This window comes from Ceratotherium simum, chromosome 10 (assembly GCF_057802395.1).
Source record: "Ceratotherium simum simum isolate JZ-2026a chromosome 10, ASM5780239v1, whole genome shotgun sequence".
Classification (NCBI taxonomy): Eukaryota; Metazoa; Chordata; class Mammalia; order Perissodactyla; family Rhinocerotidae; genus Ceratotherium; species Ceratotherium simum.
The window spans coordinates 83,286,406-83,313,603 of record NC_141909.1 but is presented as its reverse complement, the minus strand read 5'-3'; the positions used below and the strand labels follow the sequence as shown (position 1 = coordinate 83,313,603).

Here is a 27,198-nt window from a genome sequence, read left to right as displayed (position 1 = left end):
TGTTCAAGGATAAGATCATACTTAGGTATCATTCCAGAAATACTGGCATTTTATTGATCTTTTGGACCTGAGTCAAAAAATGTATTGGGGCATGAGGAAAGGATAAGTTATCCAATCAATAGGTAATTAATCTATATTAAAATCCCATATGGATTGGAAGTGTTAATAACGTACACACTGAAAACGTAAACTAGAAGAAAATACAGATAATTGTATTATCTTGGATAGGGAAGCCTTGTTAAACTTATCATAAGTCAGAAACCATAGAAGAAATGCTGGTTAAATTTGACCACGTTTTTTCATTTATAAGTAACAAAAACAAACAAGCAAAAATACCACCATAAATAAAACTTAAATTAAATGACAAGCTATGGGGGAGGGGGGTCTTTATTATATATATAACAAGTTAAGAATCTTTATACAATTTTAACTGAAATCTTTTAAATCAGTTGTGTTTAATATTGTCTTAAATTTTCTGGAAGAAACGTCCTGTATCAAATGTGTCGATAATAACTTTAACCTCTTACTATGAAATGCCAAGCCAAAGGACGTTAAATGAAGAGGCATATAGAAATTAAGGTTGCAGTCCCCAACTCTTTGGGAGGGTTCTTAAAAATAACATTTGGTTCAGTATGATTTGTTAAAAGTAACACTTTTCCCCTAATTATCTAATAATTTGGAACATGGCTATCTTTGGTACATCATACTTACAACCTTGGCGGAACACACTCTTCCCCACAAAAGATGTATATTTAAATGGGAGATCATGACATGTAATAGTCTGCTTTGTTTCTCTTGGGAACATTAACCTATTCTCATGAGAGTCTCCTACATTACTTTTAATGGCTGCATTAGAAACCATTGTACGTAGTGCTGTAATTCTTAACTAATAGGTTTATGGTAAACATTTAGGTGGTTTTCAAAATTTTTCACTATGTCTTTGCACGATTCCTCAAACCCACTCACACCAAAAAAAATCCATCATCAAGTTCGGTTAATTTCTAGCCCCAAAACAAACTTGTGTTTGCATTTGTCATTTTTGTTTTAATGTTTGTCAATTTCATGGGCAAAAAATGGGTATCTCCTTGTTTTAAATCGCAATTCCCTGATTAGTAGTGAAATTGAGCAACTTTTCACATGTTGACTTCTCAGCTCCTCGTCTGGGAGGGTCTTTAATAGATCCTTTTAGATCCTTTCCATATTTTTTTTTTTTGAATTGTCTTTTTCCTAACTTGTAAGAATACTTCATGTGAAGTATAATAATCCTGTAATACAATAGGGATATTAAGAACTTGTCCTGTGTATTTTAACTATTTTCTCCTAATCTTTCACTTTTAATTTCATTTATTATGTTTAGCCATTCAGACATGTTTCCTTCTTCAGTCATTTTTCCCCCTCCTTCATGGCTGCTTCTTTTTTTTTTTTTTTTTTTTTTGGTGAGGAAGATTGGCCCTGAGCTAACATCTGTTGCCAACCTTCCTCTTTTTGCTTGAGGAAGATTGTCACTGAGCTAACATCTGTGCCCATCTTCCTCCATTTTGTATGTGGGACGCTGCCACAACATGACTTGATGAGCAGTGTGTAGGTCGGCACCTGGGATCCGAACCTGTGAACTCTGGGCCTCCAAAGCGGCGCAGGCAAACTTAACCACTACGTCATCAGGCTCACCTCTCCTTCATGACTTCTGGGTTTTTTTTGATTAGGCATATCTTCCCATCTCAGAGTGCTATGTACATATATTTTTTTCAATACTTATATCATGTTTTTTAAAAAGGTATATATTTAATCCTTTTACAGTATATTTCATATGATGTATGATGGGTGTATAACTTTGTTTTTCAGAATGATAGCTGACTTTCCAACACCATTTACTGAATAATCCTTCCTCTGTTTAATTGAAATGCCACTTGTATTCTGTATTACCTTCCCATATGTATGTGGATCTGTTTCAGGGCTCTGTTCTTCTCATTTATTGTGCCAGTACCCTAGTGTTTTAATTACAGTGGCTTTATTATCTGGTGGGATAAATCTCTACTGAATGGTATGTTAAAATTTTTGTAATTCTTGCACAATGTATTTTCCATATGAACTTTAGAATTGTATTAATTTTATATTAGATGTATTTTAGAATATTAGATCTTTGCCTCCAGGAACCTAACATGATTCTCCATTTATTCACTTCTTGTTTTATGATCCCCAATAAATTTTTTTGGTTTTCTTTTCTTAGAGCTTATATTTTTCTTTTAATTTTATTCCTAAGTATTTTGAGAGTTTTGAACATACCTTAAGATATCATTATAAAAATTTTACAATAAATTTTTAAAGTATTATTGCAAGTATTTCCTTTAGAATTGTGGGAGAATGGAGTATTTTAATGTTCTGTTTAATAGTTACCAAATTACTTTTTCAAAAATTAAAATAGGTAAAAATATCATAAGTACAATTTTTTCTTTGATTTAAAGAGGATTTAAGGATCTTGAAGGTTGTTATCAACTTTATCTATGAATGGCACACTAGTTGTTTGAATTCTGGATCAACAGAATTTATTGAATAACTTTCTGTTTTTTTGTTTTTAATCTTTTGTGCTAAGGTTGCTACAACTATAAATATAAGAGAAGGGTACTATCCAATAGATGGATGTATTAAAGAAGATTCTTTTATGGAAAAACTACAGCCTACAAAGTATGTTCTGTGTGCACTTATTTTAATATTTAAAGTTCAATATATTTCTGAAAGAGTTATTTTAGAATTATTGATAAAATGTCATTCTAGATCAGTGTTTCTAACTTATTGTTTAAAGAGTGCTTTTTAAGTTTATAATTTGTCTTAGCTGTTAATGAAATGGATAATTCAACTCCTAAAGAAGCAACATTAGTTTGTCATTATTTAAAGTGACAAAAAAAAAAGAATGCAAGATTACCACATCAAAACAGGAAAAGCTAAGAGTACAATACTAGCAAAAGCCATCGATGCTGGATGAGAGGAAGGTAAGGAGAAACAAATAAGAAGTTACTTCTCTGTTGATTCTTAAGAGGAGCACGAGTACAATACAGTGGAGGACTTTGGGAAGAGGTAGTTTGAGAGGTGATTTATAAAAGGACAAGTCATAACTTTGGGATTCTTTTATTCACTTTTCTGTAAGACTTTGCACATGTATATATTAATAAATGCTCTTTTTGAATTAGTAATGCAGAGATTTTTTTTTTTTTAACATATCCTAGCTAGAGACAAGCGCTCATGTGGTTTTTATTGCATTGTTTCTATATATATGTACCCTTCTGCTGATCTGTAAGCTTCTTTACAGGTATGGACCACAGTTTATTGCTTTCTACATTCCTGGCGTGGGACACAGTAAACATGTAATAATTGTTTGTTAGATAAAGAACCATGATATTTTGACATTTGCTATAGTTTTTCTGAAATCATTTCTCGATCCTAAGCAAGTTTTACATTTAGAGTTGACTACAGGGTGGATCATGGTGAAAAAATGGTAAAGTTTGACTTTACAACTTTTTGAGAGTTAAAGAACCTTCTTATTAATTCACTAGGACCTAATCAGATGGTAATTATATTTTGGTATAACTTTTAACTTCTTAAAGTATATTAGATGTGATAGTAAATTATGTGGGAAATAAAAGAAATATAGGATACCCTCAAAGAACAATCTCGTTTGGAACTTTTCAGTTTTGTTAATGGCACCAAGCATCTATAAATCACCCCAGTTCCTCATATTTCGTTGGTTTTACCTCCTGCAGATTCTAACTTCCACAATATCTCCCATAGTCATAATTTATCTTCTTTTTCTACTACCCTGTTTAATTCTCTTATTCTCTTTTGCCTATCTCCTTAGCACTCCAGACTCTTTCCTGCTCTGTGGTTCTTCATTGCCTAAGTAAAATTTGAAATTCTTTAGACTAGCATGTGTTGCTTTTTGCATAATTACTGAAGCTTTTCTGTCCAGACTTAAATGGGTGCTTACAAACCAAAAGAATAGTTATACAGTCATGCACCACATAACAATGTGTCAGTCAACAACAGACCACATAAGATTAGTGTCATAGAGCCTAGGTGTGTAGTAGGCTATACCATCTAGGTTTGTGTAAGTATACTCTATGATGTTCACACAGTAACGAAATAGCCTAAAGACACACTTCTCAGAATGTATCCCCATTGTTAAGCAATGCATGACTGTAGTTATTTCTTTGGATGGTAAAGTCATTTAGCTAAAGTCTAGCAACCAGGTATTAACAGAACCAGAAGTAGAACTCAGACTTACTGAATGCCAGTACTTCTCCCAGCTCCTATAATTGTATTCACCAGTCACTTCTTCCATAAGCTCTGTATGGAGTGATTAGAATAAATCTTGAGGAATCTTTCTGGCTCCTTGTGACTCAGTGGCCATAACAAATTGGAACACCTACGGGAGTCTAGCAGGTGACTTACTGGGTGAGGTAGACTGAGTTTAAACAATGAGTGGTAAGGATTGTGGCACACGAAAGAAGGTTCACCTTCACCAAAGGAGGTAACCCCTACTCAGCTCCAGCCAATTATTGCTGTGAGTTAAGGCCGACCCAGTGTTGCCAGATTGTCCTTTTTTTTCCCCCAAGAGAAGACAGAAATCTGGACTTGTATTTGAAATTTTCTGACTTTTTAAACATCATGCAAGTCAAATCTGATTGTACTGTTGTCTACATAAGTGTTATATCTAGTATGGTTACAAAGTGAAATTTCACTTTCAGAAGTAGGTGAATCTGTTTTAAGTACCCAAATTTTTTCCAAATTACCATTTTTAAATTAAATTCTCTATGTCAAGTATACTTATATTAGAAACTCTTGTTCCCTAATTTCAGTAGAGTTTGGTTTAAAATAGTTGTATATTTTTAAATAGAAGTATCCCTTGTTACATGATGTATTTCCTTCCTGATTTATTGTTAATGTTTTGAAACAGGAATTGAATAATGGACTCCTCAGGGCTAGTGTACTCACATATGTTTTCAAGAACATGAATATTCACTTTTCACAGTAATTGAATGTTTAAAAATTATTTAGACTATTATTTCTCTCTGTAAGAGTAACATATTTAAACATCATAGTTTCTTCCATAAACTCTTGTAGGTTTATGATTAACTTATTCAGCAAACACTGTTTACTGTGTGCTAGCCACTATGAGGACATAAAGATAAAAATAGGCAAAAACTCTTGTCAGCTATAGACGAGAAATGCAACTTTTTCTTTGCAGATTAATTTACCTAGTAAATTCATACCTTTTTGTAAATTATCCAGGCCTGTAAGTACATTTTGTTAATAGCTGGCATTTGTGTGTATAAGTACTTACTTTGAGCTTAAGACAGTTCAGTGGTTTATCAACGTCTCTACCAAAAAATGTCAGGTAAGGAGAGGGGATTAGGAAATTAAAGCACAATTTATACTGTAAGCTGTTATTTTTAGAAATTTGTTAAGAAGTTGAATTCTTGATTAAAATTAAGTTTTATATGAAAGCATATTTAGTCATGGTTTCCCTCTCTTCACTTATCATAATTGAGAACCTGCTGTGCGTGTTCTTATAAGTCGTCACATGAATTATTTTTCATAGAGGGTAAAAATCAGAATAGAAGGTTAAAACCATTATATAAATGTTGGTATTTAAAATAATGTACTTGACATTTTTCAGGATAAAGAATTGTTCTCAGGACTTTAAAAAGACTGCTGATCAGCTGACTCTTGGTTTAGCACATTCAACCTCCACACACAAGACTGTTTTGAACCCATCAACTGTAATGGCGGTATGAAAAATGTTATTCATGAAGATGAAACCAAACATTTTTATTTTGTCTCTGTTAGCTTGACTTTCCTCTCAAGGTTCCTATAATTATAGATTCTTTTGGAAGCTTAAAGGTAACAGAGGTAAACATGCTTACTAGAATCTCTTGTGGTATTCTAAACTATGCTTGAACAATTCTCTTTTCTTCCCAAGGCAGCCCATTCTACCTTTGACCACCTCGGTAGTGTTCTTGATGTTTACCTATATGCAGCTTCTTACCTTTGAACCTAGTTATTGAATCCAGATTCTATGAAACTTATATAAAGTACAAGTTTCTATGTTCTAAGTGTGATTTTCTAATTACGTTAATGGCAACCAAAAGGCCTAAAGCACCTGTTGATGATGCTGCTGTTGTTGAAATATTGACTTTTGCCTGTTACTACACCTGATAACTTTAAATAATGTATTGTTTTAATTTAAGATTAGAAATAGAACAAACTCCAAAATGCTATTGAATGAAGTATGAAGTCTTTTTGTTAAGGAGATCATTAGTGGGCTAGGGGAGAAGCTATTTTAATCTTGCTTTTACTTCAAGCTTAAATCTTAACACGGGCAACTTATAATCTTTTTTCTTAAAAACGGTTACTGTTTGCATTTGTACATTTATTGCCATGATAAATTTTTCAAGATAGTTTTAAATTGCAAAATGGTTACGGGACGTCATTCTGTTTTTTCAAAAAGATATCTAAAGAAAGAAATCTAGAATGCTGTCACCAATACTCTAAAATGTTAATGGTTTTTAGTCTCTGGGTAAGTAGGATTAAAAGTGTAATTTTTGTTGCTCGTTTTCAAATTTCTGTAGTGGGTCTAGGTTGCTTTTGTAACCAGGATGGTAGCTTGATGTTTTTGCAACGAATATAATGTATCTAAGCATCTATTTTTGTATTTTATATTTGTATGTGGTCCCCTGTCTCCTTCTTAGGAGACTAAAACTGCAGAAGAAATTGATGAAGCATTGAAGATAGCAGGCTATAATTCTGAACAATTAAGTATTGCTATAAAAGTAAGCATTTTGAATACTTAAATTCTATCATGAATTAAGGCATGTTCTCGTTAGATGTTTATATTTGGATGTCATATTGCTGAAGTTAGAGCTTAGCACTAAGTTATTAAGTATGATAAGATAGAGAAACATATGGAAAACTCCCATGGCCTCCTAGGATTAGTCTCATAGCATTGCTGTGCTAGCAGCCTGCTGAAATTGGAGCTCTATTAAGGAACCATGATTTCTGCTTGCTGTAAGCTGAATTTTGTCTCAGAGGCATTGAAATCATCTAACATTGCTTGTTATTTGCCTGTATACCCTAACACAAAGAGTTTTATGCTCTTTTCTTCCTTACCCCATCACCCAAGAGAGAGACTCACTCATTTGGTGACAAAGAACAAGCTCCTTAGCGCCCAGAAATAGCAAATTTTCAATGAAGGCATTCAAAAAGTTATAGCTGATGTGGGAGTTAAGACTTCAACATATCAATTTGGGATGGGCGGGGGGGCCAAAATTCAACCCATAACAGTCTGCCCTCTGGCCCCTCAAGATTCATGTCCTTCTGACATGCAAAATACATTCACCCCCATCCCACATCCCACATCCTGCAAATTCTTAACCTATTCCAGCATCAACTCTAAGTTCAAAATTTTGTTTAAATATCTTCTAAATCAGGTGTGGGTGAGACTCAGGGTATAATTCATCCTGGGGCAAAATTCTTCTTCACCAGTGAACTTGTGAAACTAAATAATAAATAATCTGCTTGTATAATACATTGGTTGGACAGACATAGGAATTGACATTTCCATTCCGAAAGGGAGAAATTGCAAGGAAAAAAAGGGGTCACAGATCTCAAGCAACTAATTTGGTAATAACCTTAAAGATCCTTAAATCCTCTTTAAATCAAAGAAAAAATTGTACTTATATGATATTTTTGCTTAAAAATGCAAAGAGGTATGTAGAATAGATAACATTTTAATTCAGGTATGTTTTTTTAATATATTTTAAGTCTTTTTAATTTAAGGAATCAGCTATCCCAAGAACTATCAGCTATCCAAAATGACTCAGCTAGAGAGAAATTCAGCTCTTCAAAATGACTCATCTCCTGTAATCATAAAAAATGATTAGAAAGAAGTTTAGAAAACTTAGTGGATTTTCTAGGCCTTTTTGCCAATTTATCAGTACAAAGTGTCAACAAAGATGTGATCTTGTAAAGTTGAAACTTGTGACTTACTCCATTTTTATCTAATCTCCTCTTGTGTTGTTATTTTGAAAAGTCCAAAAAGTACCTTTTACTTTGAAAATTATGTTGAACAGTACAATTTCTACAAAATAAAAATACCATATTAAGCCTTTGTATTATGTTCTTTCCCAGATGCTCGAACATATACACAATCAAGCAAAAGAAGAGACAGTCAGTCTTATAGAGGTTCTGGAGAAAAAATTTGATCAGCTTTTTACTTCTCTTGATTCCAGGTAATAACTTAAAAATACAGACTTGATGAAACTAAAGCTTTTAACATTAACTTGTCATTTTATTCCTTTGTATAGGTTGAAATAATGAGTAACTTTTACATAAGTTTAGAAGGTAATGGGTGGTCCCTACAGGCTGATGTTTTCAACTTTAAAATGAGGAACAATTTGTTTATTTTTTTTTATTTTGGCTATTTGCGTTTGGTCCCAAAGCTACCTGTTAAAATAAACAAGCTTCTTTCTTAAAGCAGTTAGCACATAAAAATATTTTCGAATTCTGAATCCCTGTTGTATAATTCAGCATACCTGGGAAAACGCAAACATACTTTTTCTTATATGTAGTTCCATCATTTTTTCATGTGTTTATTTGTATCAGAGCAAATAATACTCTGATTCTTTCTAATGCTCATTTCTAAGCAAATATCATAGTTATATATTCATTTTTTTAAAAAACTGGTATATATGATCTTTAATAATCTAATTGCATTTTGAATTTCAAGAGATAGGCTTATAAAAGTTGTGACATGCTTAAAGTAATATATTTAGTAATGGTAGTTGTCTATTTGACTCTTAGTTATTTTTTTCTTTTTAATCTCATTAGGTTGCCTAGAACATAGGCTCAATACATTATGAATGAATTGGTTGGTATTCTTTATGCTTCCATGTTGATACTATCTCACGTTTGGTCTTTAATTATAACATTTAAGTGATAGGTTGTGTGTATGCACATTTTTATTTACATTTTTTATTGTAGTAAATATACAAAACAAAGTTTACTGTTATAACATTTTTAAGTGTACAGTTTAGTAGCATATGGTAGTTTTCTGTTGAACTTTTTGAGGAAGCACCAAACTGTTTTCTACTGTGGCTACACGTTATATTCCCACCAGCAGTGCTCAAGGGTTCCAATTTCTCCATATCCTACCAACAATTATTTTCTGGTTTTTTTTTTTTTTTTTTTTTTTGATAATCACGATCCTAATGGTTATGAAGTAGTATTGTGATTTTGTTTTGCATTTTCCTAATTACTGGTCACGTGGTTATCTTTTTGTGTGCTTATTTGTTGGCCATTTGTGTATCTTCTTTGAGGAAATGTCTATTCAAGTCCTTTGCCCATTTCTGAATTGGATTATTTTGTTGTTGTTAGACTGTAGGAGTTCTTTATACATTATGGGTATTAACCCTTTATCTGATATATCACTTTCAGATGTTTTCTCCCATTCTGTGGGTTGCCTTTTCACTCTCTTGATTGCATTCTTTGATCCACAAAAGTTGTTAATTTTATAAAGTCCAGTTTATCTATTTTTTCTTTTGTTGCCTGTGCTGTGGTGTCATATCCAAGAAATCCTTGTCAAATCTAATGTTGTGAAGCTTTTTCCCTATGTGTTCTTTGAGTTAATTGTTGTATATGGTGTAAGGGAAGGGTCCAACTTCATTCTTCCCCATTTGGATATCCAGTTTTCTCAGCACCATTTTTTGAAAAGACGGTCTTTTCTCCATTGAATGGTCTTGGCATGCTTGTCAAAATTTAGTTGAACATATATGCGAAGGTTTATTTCTTGGCTCTCCGTTTATGCCAGTAGCACACTGTTTTGATTACTGTAGTTTTGTAGCAAGTTTTGAAATCAGGATGTGTGAGCCCTCCAGCTTTGTTCTGCTTTTTCAAGTTTGTTCTGGCGATTTGGGTTCCCTTGAGATTCTATATGACTTTTAGGATGAGTTTTTCTATTATGCATGAAACGTCATTAGGATTTTGATAGAGATACCTTTGAATTCTATGTTGCTTTGGATAGTATTGACATCTTAACAATATTAAGTCTTTCAAACCATGACGTGGGATGTCTTTCCTTTTATTTTTGTCTTTTTAAAATTTTTTTCAGCAGTGTTGTGAAATGTACAACAGGTGTACAAGTCTGGTGCCTCCTAGCTCAAGTTCATTCCTCAGTGTATTCCTTTTGATTCTATTGTAAAAGGAATTCTTTTCTTAATTTCTTCTTCACACTGTTCATTGTTAGTATATAGAAATGCATCTGATTTTTTTGTGTTGATTTTGTATCCTATATCTTTACTGAATTCATTTATTAGCCCTACTAGTATTTTCATGGCATCTTTAGGATTTTCTACCTATAAGATCATATTCTGAAAAAAGAGATCATTTTACTACTTCTTTTCCAATTTGGATGCCTCTGATATCTTTTTCTTGCCTGATTACTCTGGCTAGAACTTATAGTAATATGTTAAATAGCAGTGGCACAAGCACACATCCTTATCTTATTCCTTATGTGATATTAGAAGAAAAACTGTCAATCTTTCACCATCTGGTGTATTGATAGTGATATATATGGGTTTTTCATATATAGCCTTTATTATGTTGATGTAGTTTCCCTCAATTCCTAGTTTGAGTGTTTTTATCATGAAAGGGTGTTGAAATAGTCAAATCCTTTTTCTGTATCAATTGAGAAGATCATGTAGGGGTTTTTACTTCTTGCTGTTAATGTGGTGTGTAAAATTAACTGATTTTCATATGTTGAACCATCCTTGCATTCCTGGAATAAATCCTACTTGGTCATGATGTATTATCCTTTTAATATGCTGCTCAGTTCGATTTACTAGTGTTTTGTTGAGGATTTTGCATCAGTACTCATAAGAGATACTAGTCTGTAGTTTTCTTTTAGTGTTTTCATATGGTTTTGGTATCAGGATAATGCTGGCTTCATAGAATGAGTCAAGAACTATTTCTGCCTCTCCAGTTTTTTGGAAGACTTTGAGAAGGATTGGTGTTAATTCTTCATTAAATTTTTGGCAGAATTCACCAGTGAAGCCATCTGGTTGAGGACTGTTCTTTTTTGGGAGGTTTTTGATTACTGATTCAATCTCCCTACTTGTTATTGGTCTGTTCAGATTTTCTATTTCTTCATGATTTGGTCTTGGTAGGTGGAGTGTTTCTAGGAATTTGTCCATTTCATCCAGGTTATCCAGTTTCTTGGCATACCATTGTTTATAGTGTTCTCTTCTAATCCTTTTCATTTCTGTAAAATTGGTCATAATGTGCCCACTTTCTGATTTTAGTTAAGTTGATTCTTCTCCCTTTTCTTTGTCAGTGTAGCTAAAAAAGAGTTGTCAATTTTGATCTTTTCAAAGAGCCAACTTTTGGTTTCATTGATTTTTCTCTATTTTTTTCCTATTTTCTATTTTCTTACCTCCACTCTAGTCCTATTATGCCTGCCTTCTGCTAGCTTTGGGTTTAGTTTGTTCTTTTTCTAGTTCCTAGGTGTGAAGGCATTGGTTTGCTGTCTCTTTTTTAATGTGTTTACAGCTATATGTTTGTCTTTTAGCTCAGTTAAATTTTGATATTTTGTGTTTTGTTTTCACTTATCTCAAGATACTTTCCATGTGATTTTTTTTTCTTTGACCCATTTGTGTTTGGGAACACGTTATTTAATTTTCACATATTTGTGAATTTTCCAGTTTCCTTCTGTTGTTGATTCCTAGTTTCATTTCATCATCATCAGAAAAGATACTTGGTATACTTTCAGTCTTAAAATTTATGAAGAATTGTTTTTTGACCTAACATGATCTAACCTGAAGAATGCTCTATGTATGCGTGAGGAAAATGTGTATTCTCTGTCATTGGGTGGAGTAGTCTCTGTATGTCTCTTAGGTCCAATTGGTTTATAACTTCGTTTAAGTAATCTGTTTCCTTCTTGATATTCTGTATGGTTTTCGTATCCTTCACTGGAAGTAGGATGTTAAAGTCTCCACCTATTATAGTAATGTGTCACTTAACAATGGGGTACGTTCTGAGAAATGGGTCACTGAGTGATTTTGTCACTGTGCGAACATCAGAGTATACTTAAACAAACCTAGATGGTATGGCCTACTACACACCTGGGCTATGGTGGTAGTAATCTTATGGGACCATCGTTGTAAATGCAATGCGTCATTGACTGAAGTGTTGTTATGCGGCGTATGACTGTATTGTAGAGTTCTCTCTTTCTCCCTTTGATTCAGTCAGCGTTTGCTTCATATATTTTGAAGGTGTTATATTTGTTGCATATATGTGTTACATTTGTTGTCTTCTTGGTGATTTGACCTTTTTATCAATATATGATTAATGTCCTTTTTTGTCTCTTGTAGCAGTTTTTGACTTAAAGTCTACTTTGTCTGATGTTATAGCCATCCTAGATCTCTTTTGGTTACTGTTTGTGTGGAATATCTTTTTCCATCCTTTCACTTTCAACTTCTGTATGTCTTTAGATCTCAAATGAGTCTCTTGTAGACCCAGCCACTGTATATGCTGTCATATTTTAAAATCTATTCTTCCACTCTTTGACTTTTGATTTGGGACTTTAATCCATTTACATTTAAAGCAATTACTGGGGGCTGGCCTGGTGGCGCAAGCGGTTAAGTGCACACACTCCGCTGCGGCAGCCCGGGGTTCACCGGTTCCACTCCCGGTCGCGCACCAATGCACCGCTTGTGAAGACATGTTGTGGCGGCGTCCCATATAAAGTGGAGGAAGACAGGCATGGATGTTAGCCCAGGGACAGTCTTCCTCAGCAAAAAGAGGAGGATTGGCAGATGTTAGCTCAGGGCTGATCTTCCTCACAAAAAACAAACAAACAAACAAAAATAAAGCAATTACTGATCAAGAAGGACTTTTGCCATGTTATTTGTTTTCAATATGTCTAATAGATTTTTGTTGTTCATTTCCTCTATTACTACCTTCCCATCTGTTTACTTGATTTTTTTTGTAGTCACATTTTGATTCCCTTCTCATTTTTTTTTGCATGTTCTATAGTTAGTTTCTTTGTGGTTACCATGTGGATTACATATAACATCCTAAAATTCTAACGATCTACTTTGAACTGGTATCAGCTTAACTGAATTGCATAGAAAAACTCTACTCCTTTACATCTCTACTTCATCTTTATGTTTTGTTGTCATAATTGCATCTTTTTTGTGTGTGTGTGAGGAAGATCAGCCCTGAGCTAACATCCATGCTAATCCTCCTCTTTTTGCTGAGGAAGACCATCTCTGAGCTAACATCTATTGCCAGTCCTCCCCCTTTTTTCCCCCCAAAGCCCCAGTAGATAGTTGTACATCATAGTTGCACATCCTTCTAGTTGCTGTATGTGGGACGCGGCCTCAGCATGGCTGGAGAAGCAGTGTGTCGGTGCGTGCCTGGGATCCGAACCTGGGCTGCCAGTAGCAGAGCATGTGCACTTAACCACTAAGCCACGGGGCCGGCCCCTCAATTGCATCTTTATATACTGTGTACCATTAACATAGATTTATAGTCATTTTGTGTATTTGTCCTTTAAATCCTGTAGAAAATAAAAAGTGGAGTTATAAACCAAAATTACAATAACACTAGATTTTATATTTGTCCATTTATTTACCTTTGCTAGAAATGTTTATCTTTGTATAGCTTTAAGTTATTTTCTAGCCACCTTTCATTTTACCCTGAGTTGTTTTAGCATTTCTTGTAGGATACATATATTGGTAATGAACTCCATCAGCTTTTGTTTATCTGGGAATGTTTTAATTTTTCCCTAATTTTTTGAAGACCAGTTTTGCTGGGTATAGAATTCCAATGGCAGTTTTTTTCATTTCAACACTTTCAATATGTCATCTCACTGCCTTCTGGCCTCTAAAGCTTGTGCTGAGATATCAGCTGATAATTTTACTGAGGATCCTTTGTATGTGACAAATTGCATTTATCTTGCTGCTTTCAAAATTCTCTATTCGTCTTTCAACAGTTTGACTATATTGTGTCTTACTGTTGGGGTCTCTGAGTTTATCCTACTTTGATTTCTTGGATTTTTAGACTTGTGTATTCTGTCTAATTTTGGAAATTTTTAGCAATTGTTTTTAAAATAATCGCTCTGCACCTTTCTCTTTCTCTTCTACTTTTGGGGCTCCCATAATGCATATGTTGGTACCTCTGAGGGTGTCCCTCAAGTCCCTTAGGCTCTGTTCACTTCTCTGCATTCTTTCTTCTTCTCCTCAGACTCAATATATTATTTCAGTTGTCCTATCTTCAAGTTTGCTGATTCCTTTTTATTCCTGCTCAGATCTGTAGTGGCACCCCTCTACTAAATTTTTCATTTTGTTTATCATACTTTTGAGCTCCAGAATTTCCGTTTGGTTCCTTTTTTTTTTGTGAGGCGATCTGCCCTGTGCTAACATCTGCCAATACTCCTCTTTTTTTGCTGAGGAAGACTGGCCCTGGGCTAACATCCGGGCCCATCTTCCTCCACCTTATATGGGACGCCGCCACAGCATGGCTTGCCAAGCAGTGCGTCAGTGCACACCCGGGATCCGAACCGGCGAACCCTGGGCCGCCACAGCGGAGTGCACGCACTTAACCGCTTGTACCACCAGGCCGGCACCTGGTTCCTTTTTTTATTTTCTGTATCTTTGTTTGTATTCTCATTTTGGTCCTTCATTGTTTTCCTGATTTACTCTAGTTCTCTGTCTAGGTTTTCTTTAGCTTTTTGAGCATATTTAAGACAGTTGTTTTAAAGTCTTTGTCTAGTAAGCTTGATGCCTCTGCTTCTTCAGGGATGGTTTCTGCCACTCTATTTTCTTCCTTTGAATGGGCCATGTTTTCCCATGTCTTTGTATGCCTTGTGGTGTGTTGCTGAAAATTGGGCATTTGAGGTTCTTTGAAAAGATAAAGTTAACAAAGTTTTATTTAGCTAGACTCATCATAAGAAAAGAAGGCTCAAATATATAAAATCAGAAATAAAAGAAGAGATGTTACAACTGATACCACAGAAATACAAAGAATTGTAAGAGACCACTATGAACAATTATACGCAGACAAGTTGGACAACCTTGAAGAAATGCATAAGTTTCTAGAGACATACAACCTTGCAAGACTTAATCATGAAGAAATAGAAAATCTGAAAAGACAATTACTAGTCAGGATATTGAATCAGTAATCAAAAACCTCTAAAAAAGTCCAGAATGAGATCGCTTCACTGGTGAGTTCTAGCGAACGTTCAAAGAAAAATTAATACCAGTTCTTCTCAAACTCTGCCAAAAAGTAGAGGAGGAGGGAACACTTACAAACTCATGTTATGAGGCCAGCAGTACCCTGACATCAAAACCAAACAAGGACATCACGAGAAAAGAAAATTGCAGACCAGTATTACTAATGAACATACATATAAAAATACTCAACAAAATATTAGCAAACTGAATTCAACAACACATTAAAAGGATTATATACCATGATTAAGTAGGATTTATTACAGGGATGCAAAGATGGTACAACATTGACAAACCAATGTGGTACACCATATTACAAAATTAAGGGTAAAAATCATATGATCATCTCAACACAGAAAAAGCATTTGACAAAATTCAACATCCATTTATGATAAAAACTCTCAATAAAGTGGGTATAGAGGGAACATACCTCACTGTGATAAAGGCCATATATGACAAGCCTACAGCTAACATCATACTTAACGGTAAAAAGCTGATGGCTTTTCCTCTAAGATCAGGATCAAGACAGGGGTGCCCACTCTTGCCACTTTTATTCAACATAGTGTTGGAAGTCCTAACCAGAGCAGTTAGGCAAGAAAAAGAAATAAAAGGCATCCAAACTGGAAAGGAAGAAGTAAAACAGTCACTATTTGCAGATGACATGATATTATATACAGGAAACTCTTAAGTACTTCACCAAAAAATTTTTAGAGCTAATAAACAAATTGAGTAAAGTTGAAGGATACAAAATCCATAAACAAAAATTTTTTGAATTTCTATACACTAATAAACTATCAGAAAGAAAAGAAAACAATCTCATTTATAATTGCATCAAAAAAATAAATACCTAGGAGTAAAATTAAACGAGGCAAAACACCTGTATGCTGAAAACTGTAAGACATTGAAGAAAGAAATTGGAGAAGACACAAATAAATGGAAAGATGTTCCATGCTCATGAATTGGAAGAATTAATATTCTTAAAATGTCCATAGTACTCAAAGCAATCTACAGATTCAGTGCAATCCCTACCAAACTTCCAATGGCATTTTTCATAGAACTAGAACAAACAATTCTAAAATTTGTATGAAGCCACAAAAGACCCTGAACAGCCAAAGAAATCTTGAGAAAAAACAAAGGTGGAGGCATTGTGCTCCTTGTTTTCAAACTATTTTACAAAGGTATGGTAATCAAAACAGTATGGTATTGGCATAAAAACAGCCACATAGATCAATGGAACAGAATAGAGAGCCCAAAAATAAACCCACACCTATATGGTCAATTAATTTATGACAAAGGAGCCAAGAATATACACTAGGGAAAGGACAGTCTCTTCAGTAAATGGCATTGGGAAAACTGGACCACTGTCATACATTATGCACAAAAATTAATGCAAAATGAATTAAAGACTTGAACCAAAGACCTGAAACCATAAAACTCCAGAAGAAAACATAAGCTGTAAGCTCCTTGGCATTGGTCTTGGCAATGAATTTTTTGGATCTGACTCCAAAAGTAAAGGCAACTAAAGCAAAAATAAATAAATGGGACTACATCAAACTAAAAAACTTCTGCACAGCAAAGGAAACAGTCAACCAGATGAAAAGGTCAGTGTAATGAATGGGAAAAAATATTTGCATATTATGTATTCAATAAGAGGTTAATATCCAAAATATATAAAGAATTCATGTAACTCAATAGCAAGAGAACAAATAATCCAGCTAAAAAATGGGCAAACGACCTGAATAGACATTTTTCCGAAGAAGATATTGAAATGGCCAACAGATAAATGAAAAGATGTTCAACATCACTAATCATCAGGGAAATGCAAATCAAAACCACATTGAATGGCCTCACACCTCACACCCATTGGAATGGCTATTATCAAAAAGACAAGAGAGAACAAGTATTGGTGAGGATATGGAGGAAAGGGAACCCTTGTGCACTGTTGGTGGGAATGTAAATTGGTGTAGCCACTGTGGAAAACAGCATAGAAGTTCCTCAAAAAATTGAGAATAGAACTACATGTGATCCAGCAGTTTCACTTCTGGGTATTTATCTGAAGAAAATGAAAACATTAACTTGAAAAGATATATGCACCCCCATGTTCATTGCAGCAATATTTGCAATAGCCAAGATATGAAAACAACCTAATTGTCCATCAATGGATGAATGGATTAAGAAAATGTGTATATATAGGATGGAATATTATTCAGCCATAAAAAAGAATAAACCTTGTGATTTGCAAAAACATGGATGGACCTTGAGGGCATTACGCTAAATGAAATAAGTCAAAAAGAGAAAGACAAATATCATATGATCTCACTTATATGTGGAATCTTAAAAAAAAAAAAAAAAAAAAGTTCCTCATAGATACCGAGAACACATTGGTGGTTGCCAGACGCAGGGAATGGGAGGTGGGTGAATTCGGTGAAGAGGGTCAAAAGGTACAAACTTCCAGTTATAAAATACATAAGTCATGGGGATGTAATGTACAGCATGACGACTATAGTTAATAGTACTCTATTGTATATTTTAAAGTTACTAAGAGAGTAGATCTTAAAAGTCTTCATCACAAGAAAAAAAAATGTATAACTATGTATGTTGATGGATGTTAACTAGACTTATTGTAATGATCATTTTGCACTATATACAAATATCAAATCATTATGTTGTAAACTTGAAAATAACATAATGCTATATGTCAATTATACCTCAGTTAAAAAAATAAGAAATAAAAATAAAATTAAAAAAAAAAGAAAGTTGGGCTTTTGAAAAAACAGCCACCTCTCCCAGGCTTTGCAGACTGGCTCTTTGCCATGGGCAGCCCTTTACTGAGTAGCTGAGCATTCTCTGAGCCTTGGGATCAGCCTGAAGTGAAAGCTTAAGTGTTCTCAGGTCTTTTCTGAGCATGTATCTTGGGTGGGTGTAAGTGTGGCTTTTTTTTTTTTCCCATCGAGATCACAGTGATTTATAACATTATGTGAATTACAGGTGTACATAAATATATTTTGACTTCACCACCAAAAGTCTAGTTTCCATTTTGTCACTATACAAATGTCCTCTTTTAATGCCTTTACTCTCCCTCCACCCTCCTTCCCTTCAGGTAACCACCAATCTGTTCTCTGTATCTATGTGCTTACTTGTTTGTCTTTTTATATTCCACATGTGAGTGAAATCACAGTATTTGTCTATTTCTCCATCTGACTTATCTCACTTAGCTTAATACCCTCAAGGTCCATCCATATTGTCGCAAATGGCAAGATTTTATCTTTTTTTATAGTTGAGTAGTATTACATTGTGTATATATACCACATCTTCTTTATCCATTCATCCATCAGCGGGCACTTAGGTTGCTTCCAAGTCTTGGCTATTTATTATAAATAATGCTGCAATGAACATAAGGGTGTGTATATCTTTTGGAATTAGTGTTTTCATGTTCTTTGGATAAATACCCAGAAGTGGAATAGCTAGATCATATGGTATTTCTATTTTTAATTTTTTGAGGAATGTCCATACTGTTTTCCATAGTGGCTGGACCAGTTTACATTCCCACCAGCAGTGTAGGAGGCTTCACCCTCTCCAACACTTGTTATTTTTTGTCTTTTTAATAATAGCCATTCTGACGGGCATGAGGTGATATCTCATTGTGGCTTTGATTTGTATTTGCCTAATAATTAATGATGTTGAACATCTTTTCATGTGCCTGTTGGCCACGGTATATCTCCTTCGGAAAAATGTTCAGGTCCTCTGTGCGTTTTTTCATCAGGTGGTTTGTTTTTTTGTTGTTGAGTTGTATGAATTCTTTATATATTTTGGATATTAATCCATTATCAGGTATATGATTTGCAAATATCTTCTCCCAGTCATTAGGTTGTCTCGTCGTTTTGTTGATGGTTTCCTTTGCTGTACAGAAGCTTTTTAGTTTGATGTAGTCCCATTTGTTTCTCTTGCCTGAAGAGACATATCCAGAAAGATATTGTTAAGATCGCTGCCAAGGAGCATATGTCATCTTCTAGGAGTTTTATGGTTTCAGGTTTTATTTTCAAGTCTTTAATCCATTTTGAGTTAGTTTTTGTGTCTAGTCTGAGATAGTAGTCTACTTTCATTCTTTTGCATGTGGCTGTTCAGATTTGCCAACATCATTTATTGAGGAGACTTTCTCCATTGTGTTCTTGGCTCCTTTGTTGAAAATCAGCTGTCCATAAATATGTGGATTTATTTCTGGGCTCTCAATTCTGTTCCGTTGATCTGTGTGTCTGTTTTTCTGCCAGTACCATGCTCCTTTGATTATTATAGCTTTGTAGTATACTTTGAAATGAGGGAATGTGATACCTCCAACTTTGTTGTGTTTTTGTTTTGTTTTTTGATGAGGAAGATTGGCCGTGAGCTAACACCTGTTGCCAACCTTCCTCTTTTTGCCTGAGGAAGAGTGGCCCTAAGCTAACGTCTCTACCATTTTCCTCTTTTTTGTGTGTGGGTTGCCTCCACAGCATGGCTTGATGAGTGGTGTAGGTCTGCCCTCAGGATCCGAACCCACAAACCTGGGCCACTGAAGCAAAACATGCTGAACTTAACCACTATGCCACCAGGCTGGCCCCCCAGCTTTGCTCTTTTTTCTCAGGATTGCTTTGGCTCTTCAGGGTCTTTTGTCATTCCATATAAATTTTAGGATTCTTTGTTCTATTTCTGTGAAATAGATTGCTTTGGCTCTTCAGGGTCTTTTGTCATTCCATATAAATTTTAGGATTCTTTGTTCTATTTCTGTGAAAAATCTCATTGGGATTTTGATAGGAATTGCATTGAATCTGTAGATCACTTTAGGTAGTATGGACATTGTTTTTTTCTTTTCTTTTCTTTTTTTTTTTTTTTTTGAGAAAGATCAGCCCTGAGCTAACATCCATGCCAATCCTCCTCTTTTTGCTGAGGGAGACTGGCCCTGGGCTAACATCTGTGCCCATCTTCCTCCACTTTATATGGGAGGCTGCCACAGCATAGCTTAACAAGCGGTGCATCAGGGTGCGCCTGGGATCTGAACCCTGGGCCGCTGCAGTGGAGTGCACACACTTAACCGCTGCGCCACCGGACTGGCCCCTGGACATTTTTTTTAACTATGTAATTCTTCTGTTCCATGAGCATGTATTTTTTTCTCCATTTGTGTCTTCTTCGATTTCTTTCAGCAGTGTCTTATAGTTTTCAGTGTACGGGTCTTTCACCTATTTGGTTAAATTTATTTCTAGGTATTTTATTCTTTTTGTTGTGCTTATAAATGAGATTGTATTTTTGATTTCTCTTTCTGCTAGTTTATTGTTAGTGAACAAAACTGATTTTTGTATATTAATTTTGTACCCTATAACTTTACTGTATTCACTTGTTATTTCTAATAGTTTTTTGGTGGGTTCTTTAGGGTTTTTCTATATATAAAATCATGTCATCCTCAAATAATGACAGTTTTACTTCTTCCTTTGCAATTTGGGTACCTTGTATGTATTTTTCTTGCCTAATTCTCTGTCTAGGACTTCCAATATTATGTTGAATGAAAGTGGTGAGAGTGGGCTTTCTTTTCTTGTTTCTGTTCTTAGAGGGATGGCTTTCAGTTTTGCACTGTTGAGTATGATGTTGGCTGTGGGTTTGTCATATATGCCCTTTATTATGTTGAGGTATTTCCTCCTTTACCCGTTTTGTTGAGAGTTTTTATGAATGGATGCTGAATCTTGTTGAATGCTTTCCCTGTATCTGTTGAGATGATCATATCATTTTTATTCTTCCTTTTGTTAATGATTGATTGATTTGTGGATGTTGAACTGTCCTTGCATCCTTGGAGTAAATTTCACTTGATCGTGGTGTATGATCCTTTTCATATATTGTGGTATTCCATTTGTTAAATATTTTTTTGTGGATTTTTGCATCTATGTTCATCAGCAATGTTGGCATGTAATTTTCTTTCTTTCTTTCTTTCTTTTTTTTTTTGGTGAGGAAGATCAGCCCTGAGCTAACATCCCTTGCCAGTCTCCCTCTTTTTTGCTGAGAAAGATTAGCCCTGAGCTAACATCTATTCTTCTCTACTTTGTATATGGGATGCTGCCACAGCACGGCTTGATGAGCAGTGTGATGATCCGAATCTGCAAACCCTGGGCTACCAAAGCAGAGCGCATGAACTTAACCACTACACCACTGGGCCAGCCCCTATAATTTTCTTTTTTTGTGTTGTGTGTGTCTGGTTTTGATATCAGGGTAATGTTGGCCTTGTAAAATGGGTTAGGAACTGTTTCCTCCTCTTCAGTTTTTTGAAAGAGTGTGAGAAGGATAGATGTTAAATCTTCCTTAAATGTTTGGTAGAATTCACCAGAGAAGCTGTCTTGTCTTGGACATTTTGCGGGGCGGGAGAGAGTTTTTTGATTACTGTTTCAATCTCCTTACTAGTGATTGGTGTGTTCAGATTATCTGTTTCTTCTTGATTGAGTTTTGGAAGGTTGTATGATTCTAAGAATTTATCCATTTCTTCTAGGTTATCCAGTTTGTTGGCGTATAGCTTTTCATAGTGTTCTCTTATATTCCTGTGTATTTTTGTGGTATCTGCTGTAATTTCTCCTCTTTTGTTTCTGATTTTATTTATATGAACCTTCTCTTAGTGAATCCGGCTAAACGTCTATCAATTTTGTTTATCTTTTCAAAGAGCCAGCTCTTTTCACTGATCTTTTCTATTGCCTTTTTAGTCTCTATTTTGTTTGTTTCTGTTCTGATTTTTATTATTTCCTTCCTTCTACTGATTTTGCCCTGACTTGTTCTTTTTTGTAGTTCCTTTAGGTGTAATGTTAGATTATTTATTTGAGATTTTTCTTGTTTCTTGAGGTGAACCTGTATTGCTATAAATTTCCTTCTTATTGTTGCATCCCATAGATTTTGGTATGTTGTGTTTTCATTTTCATTTGTCTCCAGGTATTTTTTGATTTCTCCTTTGATTTCTTAGTTGATCCAATAGTTATTCAGTCACATGTTGTTTGGTCTCCCCATATTTGTGACTTTCCCAGCTTTCTCCTTGTAGTTGATTTCTAGTTTTCGCACTATTGTGGTTAGAAAAGATGCTTGATATGTTTCAGTCTTCTTAAATTTATTGATACTTGTTTTATTTCCCAGCATGTGGTCTGTCCTTGAGAAGGTTTCATGTGCACTTGAGAAGAATGTGTATTCTGCTGCTTTGGGATGGAATGTTCTATATGTATCTATTAAATATGTCTGGTCTGACGTTTCATTTAAGGCCAAGTTTTCCTTGTTGAATTTCTGTCTGGATGACCTATCCATTGATGTAAGTTAGGTGTTAAAGTCTCCTACTGTTATTGTGTTGCTGTCAATTTCTTCATTTAGGTCTGTTAATAACTGCTTTATATACTTTGGTGCTCCTATTTTAGGTGCATATATGTTAATAAATGTTGCATCTTCTTGATGGATTGTCCTCTTTATCACTATAATGTCTATCTTTGTCTCTTGTTATCTTTTTTGGCTTGAAGTCTGTTTTGTCTGATGTAAGTATGACTACACCCACGTTCTTTTGGTTGCCATTTGCTTGCAGTATCATTTTCCATTCCTTCACTTTGAGCCTATGTTTTTCTTTAGAGCTGAGATAGGTCTTCTGGAAGGCAGCATATTGTTGGGTCTTATTTTTAATCCATCCTGCCACTCTGTGTCTCTTGATTGGTGAATTCAGTACATTTAAGGTAATTATTCATAGATGAGGACTTAATGCTGCCATTTTATCTTTTGTTTTCTGGTTGTTCTGTATTTCCATTGTTTCTTCTTCCTTGTGTTTCTGCCTGCCATTTCAGTTTAGTAATTTTCTGCATGTGTTTCTCCTTTTCCTCTTTTTTTGTGTATCATGGCTCTGCTCTGAATTTTTGTTTTGTGGTTATCATAAGGTTTATATAAAGGCTCTCTTAGATAAGATATTCCTTTTTCTGCTGATAGCATCTTATCTCCATTAGCCTCTGCAGGTTCTGTCCTTTTCCTCTTCCCCTTCTATTTTTTTGTTGACCCAAATTATCCCTTTTTGTATTGTGAGTTGGTTACCACATTGAAGTGGTTATAGTTAGGTTTAATGCTTCCTTTTCCTTTAACCTTTCTGTTATTATTAAGTTTTTACTAACCTATTCTGATATAGAGTTGGAATTTTCTGATTCTATCACCTTGATCAAAGTTTTGTATACCTCTGCCTTATCATTTCAGGTAGGAGAGCTCCTTTCAACATTTCTTATAAGGCAGGTCTAGTGGGAATGAACTCGCTCAGCTTTTGTTTGTCTGGGAAAGTCTTTATTTCTCCTTAATATCTGAAAGATAACTGCTATATAGAGTATTCTTGGCTGACAGTTTCTATCATTCAATATTTTGAATATATCATTCCACTCCTGGCCTGTAGCATTTCTGCTGAGAAATCTGCTGGTAGCCTAATGGGGGTTCCCTTGTAGGTTATTGGGTTTTTTTTTCCCCCTGGCTGCCTTTAATATTCTTTTTTTGTCATTGTTGACAGTTTTATTATCATATGTCTTGGAGAAGGTCTTTTTGCAGTGAGGTAATTGAGTGTTCTGTTAGCTTCATGGATTTGTATATTTAGTTTCTTCTCTAGGTTTGAGAGAGCCTCACCTATTATTTCTTTAAATAAGCTCACTGTTCCCTTCTCTCTCTCTTTTTCTTGGCTACCCAGTTATACTTATGTTGCCATTTAGATAATACTTTTAGAATTTTTGCATTTTTAAAAAATCTTAGGGGCCAGCCCCGTGGCATAGTGGTTAAGTACACACACTCTGCTGCTGGCGGCCCGGGTTCAAATCCCAGGCGCGCACCAACGCACCACTTGTCAGGCCACGCTGTGGCAGCATCCCCCACATAAAGTGGAGGAAGATGGGCATGGATGTTAGCCCAGGGCCAGTCTTCCTCAGCAAAAAGAGGAGGATTGGCATGGATGTTAGCTCAGGGCTGATCTTCCTCACACACAAAAAAAATCTTAGTTCTCTCTTCTCTACTACCTGCATCGTTTCTAGGTTTCTATCTTCGAGCTCGCTAATTCTCTCTTCCATATGGTCTGCTCTATTTCCAGTGCTTTTTAATGCATTCCTCATCTCATTTATTGATTTCTTCAGCTCCAGAATTTCTGTTTAGTTCTTTTTTTAGAGTTTCAATCTCTTTGGTAAAGTAGTCCTTCTATTCATTGATTTTATTCCTAAGCTCATTGAACTGCCTTTCTGAGTTTTTTTTTTTTTTTTTGGTAGCTCCTTGAGTTTCTTCGTGGCAGCTGTTTTGAATTCTATATCAGATCACAGTCTTCTGTGACATTATGTTTGATTTCTGGAGAATTGTTATTTTTTGTGTGCAATGCTGTATTCCTGTGGTTTTTTGTGGTGCTTGCTGAGTTATTTGTTTGCCAGCACATTTGTTGTAGAAACACTTTTCTTATTTAGGTATAGCTTTGTTTTGATTCAAACTTTTTAACTGGTTAGAGATTAGAGGTCTTTCTTTTGTTTTTTAGTAGGTGGTGCTATAGTGCTAGTTTTTGGTTTCTGTTACCTGAGCTTCCTCTGGCTATATTTGAGGGATCTGCACATTCCACTTTCCACCACATCTGTTTGGGGTGTCAACAGTACTCTCGTCATTGCTGCCTGCGTTTCTGGGGTCACTGATGCCTTGCTGTTGCCAGTATTGCCCTGGTTGCTGGCTTTGCCACTGGAGGTACAGGGATGGCTGATGCCTCCACCACATCTGGGATCACCTGGGTTGGAAGCTCTGCCGCTGTGGCAGGGAGCAGGGTGCAGGGGAGGGTGGAGAGGGAACTGGGTTCACGAGGCACCACCTCTGCTGTTACCCGTTGCCTTGTGGTCGCAGGCACCAGTGCAGTTGGGATGTCAGAGTCCTCTGTGCACCTCTGCCGCTGCTACCAGCCTCTCAGCTGTGGCTGGGGGCCCAATTATAGGGCTCTGCCTCTGCTCCTGCTCCACTTCCCATGGCCACAGGTGCCACCACAGCTGGCCGGCTGGAATTGCATGCGTTCCTCCGCTGCTTTGAGTGTGGTTTTTTTGATTCCCTTGTCTACATAGCTGGTTTTAGATGTCTTAATTTCCCAGAGAATCTCACCCCAGCTTCTCCTCCAAGCCTCAAATGGTCTGTCGTATGTCTTTGCCTGTGATCTCTTGCCCAAGCATCTGCAGCTCTTAGTTCTCCTGCAGCATTCCCAAGCAGTGCCTGCTGCTTCTCACTCACCTGAGCTCCAAGTTAGGTGAAGTAGACTAGTTCTTCAGGCAGCCCCCCAACAAAGTACAACATTGCAAATAAGGTTTGCTATGCTCCCTTTGGTTAGAGAGAAGGAATTGGGAACTGTGCTACCACCTTCAGACCAAGACTGCACCGTGCTGAGGAGGGGTCTGGGCAAGGACAACTGAAAACATCATGAACTTCTCTACTGTTGTGAATGTGGCTTTTGGGCATTTGCTTGGTTGATGTACACCTTTATCTATTTTCCAGAGTCCCTGTATGATTGTTTTAACCAATTTTGGGTTATTATTTGACATCTCCATTGGGGACTAAGGGCTTACAAGTTTCCTAGTCTGCCATTTTGCTGATATCACTCCATGGGCATGAGTTTTTAGGAAGCTTACTATAACTTACTAAAATGAGCATTTTCTCCCCTAAAGGAATGACCTCAGAGATTATATATACAATACTAAAAGGTTTTTGGACTCCCTCTTCACCTTAAGAGCCTGTGTTCACATTCTTGTTATTCTTCAGTGTGGAAAACTCTCCTTTTTTGAGGCCAGATTTGATTTTGAGGGAATAATGAAAAGTTATTTGTTTGATGAATAAAATAAGTAAGTTAGACACTATAATTCTGGGTACAAAATATTTTAATTGCCATAATTAGATAATTCCACCATAGGCACAGAAAAAATTTTGAGTTATGAGGTACAGATGATGAAGGAATAGCTATATAGGCTTCCTAAGTGATTACTTTGAGGATTCTAGTTAATTGACACCTAAGTTCTAGTTGGGTGGAGTCTATATTAAAATCCCATTTTATAGTCATGCAATATGTGTCTATTGATGGAAATTTTTGTGTGTGTGTGTGTGAAATTTTTGTTGTACATTATTGTTTATCAGTCACCATATAAGTGCATCCCTCCACCACTTGTGCCCACCCCCCACCCCCCTAGCCCCTGGTAACCACCAAATAGTTCTATCTGTCCGTGTGTTGGTTTATTTTCCACCTATGAGTGAAATCATGCACTGTTTGTCTTTCTCTTTCTGGCTTATTTCACTTAACATAATACCCTCCAGGTCCATCCATGTTGTTGCAAATGGGATGATTTTGTCTTTTTTTATGGCTGAGTAGTATTCCATGGTGTATATATATACCACATCTTTATCCAATCATCAGTCGCAGGACACTTGGCTTGCTTCCATGTCTTGGCTATAGTGAATAATGCTGCGATGAACATAGGGGTGCATAAGCCTCTTTGGATTGTTGATTTCAGGTTTGTTGGGTAGATAGCCAGTAGGGGGATAGCTGGATCATAAGGTATTTCTATTTTTAATTTTTTGAGGAATCTCCATACTGTTTTCCATAGAGGCTGCACCAGTTTGCAGTCCCACCAGCAGTGGATTAGGGTTCCAATTTCTCCACAGCCTCTTCCAGCATTTGTTGCTTTTTGTCTTGGTGATTATAGCCATTCTAACAGGTGTAAGATGATATCTTAGTGTGGTTTTGATTTGCATTTCCCTGATGATTAGTGATGTTGAGCATCTTTTCATGTGCCTATTTGCCATCTGTATATATTGATGATAATTTTTAAATGTGCAGGTAGATCCTGCAGGTGAGAAAGGAGTACAGGTATGTCTTTGTAATGGCTCAAGTGACTGCAGGAATGCCAGGGTCTCTTACTTTAGG

At 35.7% G+C, this 27,198-nt stretch overlaps 1 protein-coding gene across 3 annotated transcripts in view; it reads left to right on the top strand.

Moving 5' to 3' along the window:
• The window catches only part of RNF17 (ring finger protein 17), a 126,400-nt gene that overhangs the window by 4,961 nt on the left and 94,241 nt on the right, over positions 1 to 27,198 (top strand). For all 3 annotated transcript variants that reach the window (XM_004435233.3, XM_087436359.1, XM_087436358.1), the window contains exons 3-6: positions 2,591 to 2,682; positions 5,672 to 5,783; positions 6,744 to 6,824; positions 8,182 to 8,282. In XM_004435233.3, the coding sequence (XP_004435290.1) occupies positions 2,591 to 2,682; positions 5,672 to 5,783; positions 6,744 to 6,824; positions 8,182 to 8,282 (386 nt within the window). The remainder of the gene's footprint in view (positions 1 to 2,590; positions 2,683 to 5,671; positions 5,784 to 6,743; positions 6,825 to 8,181; positions 8,283 to 27,198) is intronic.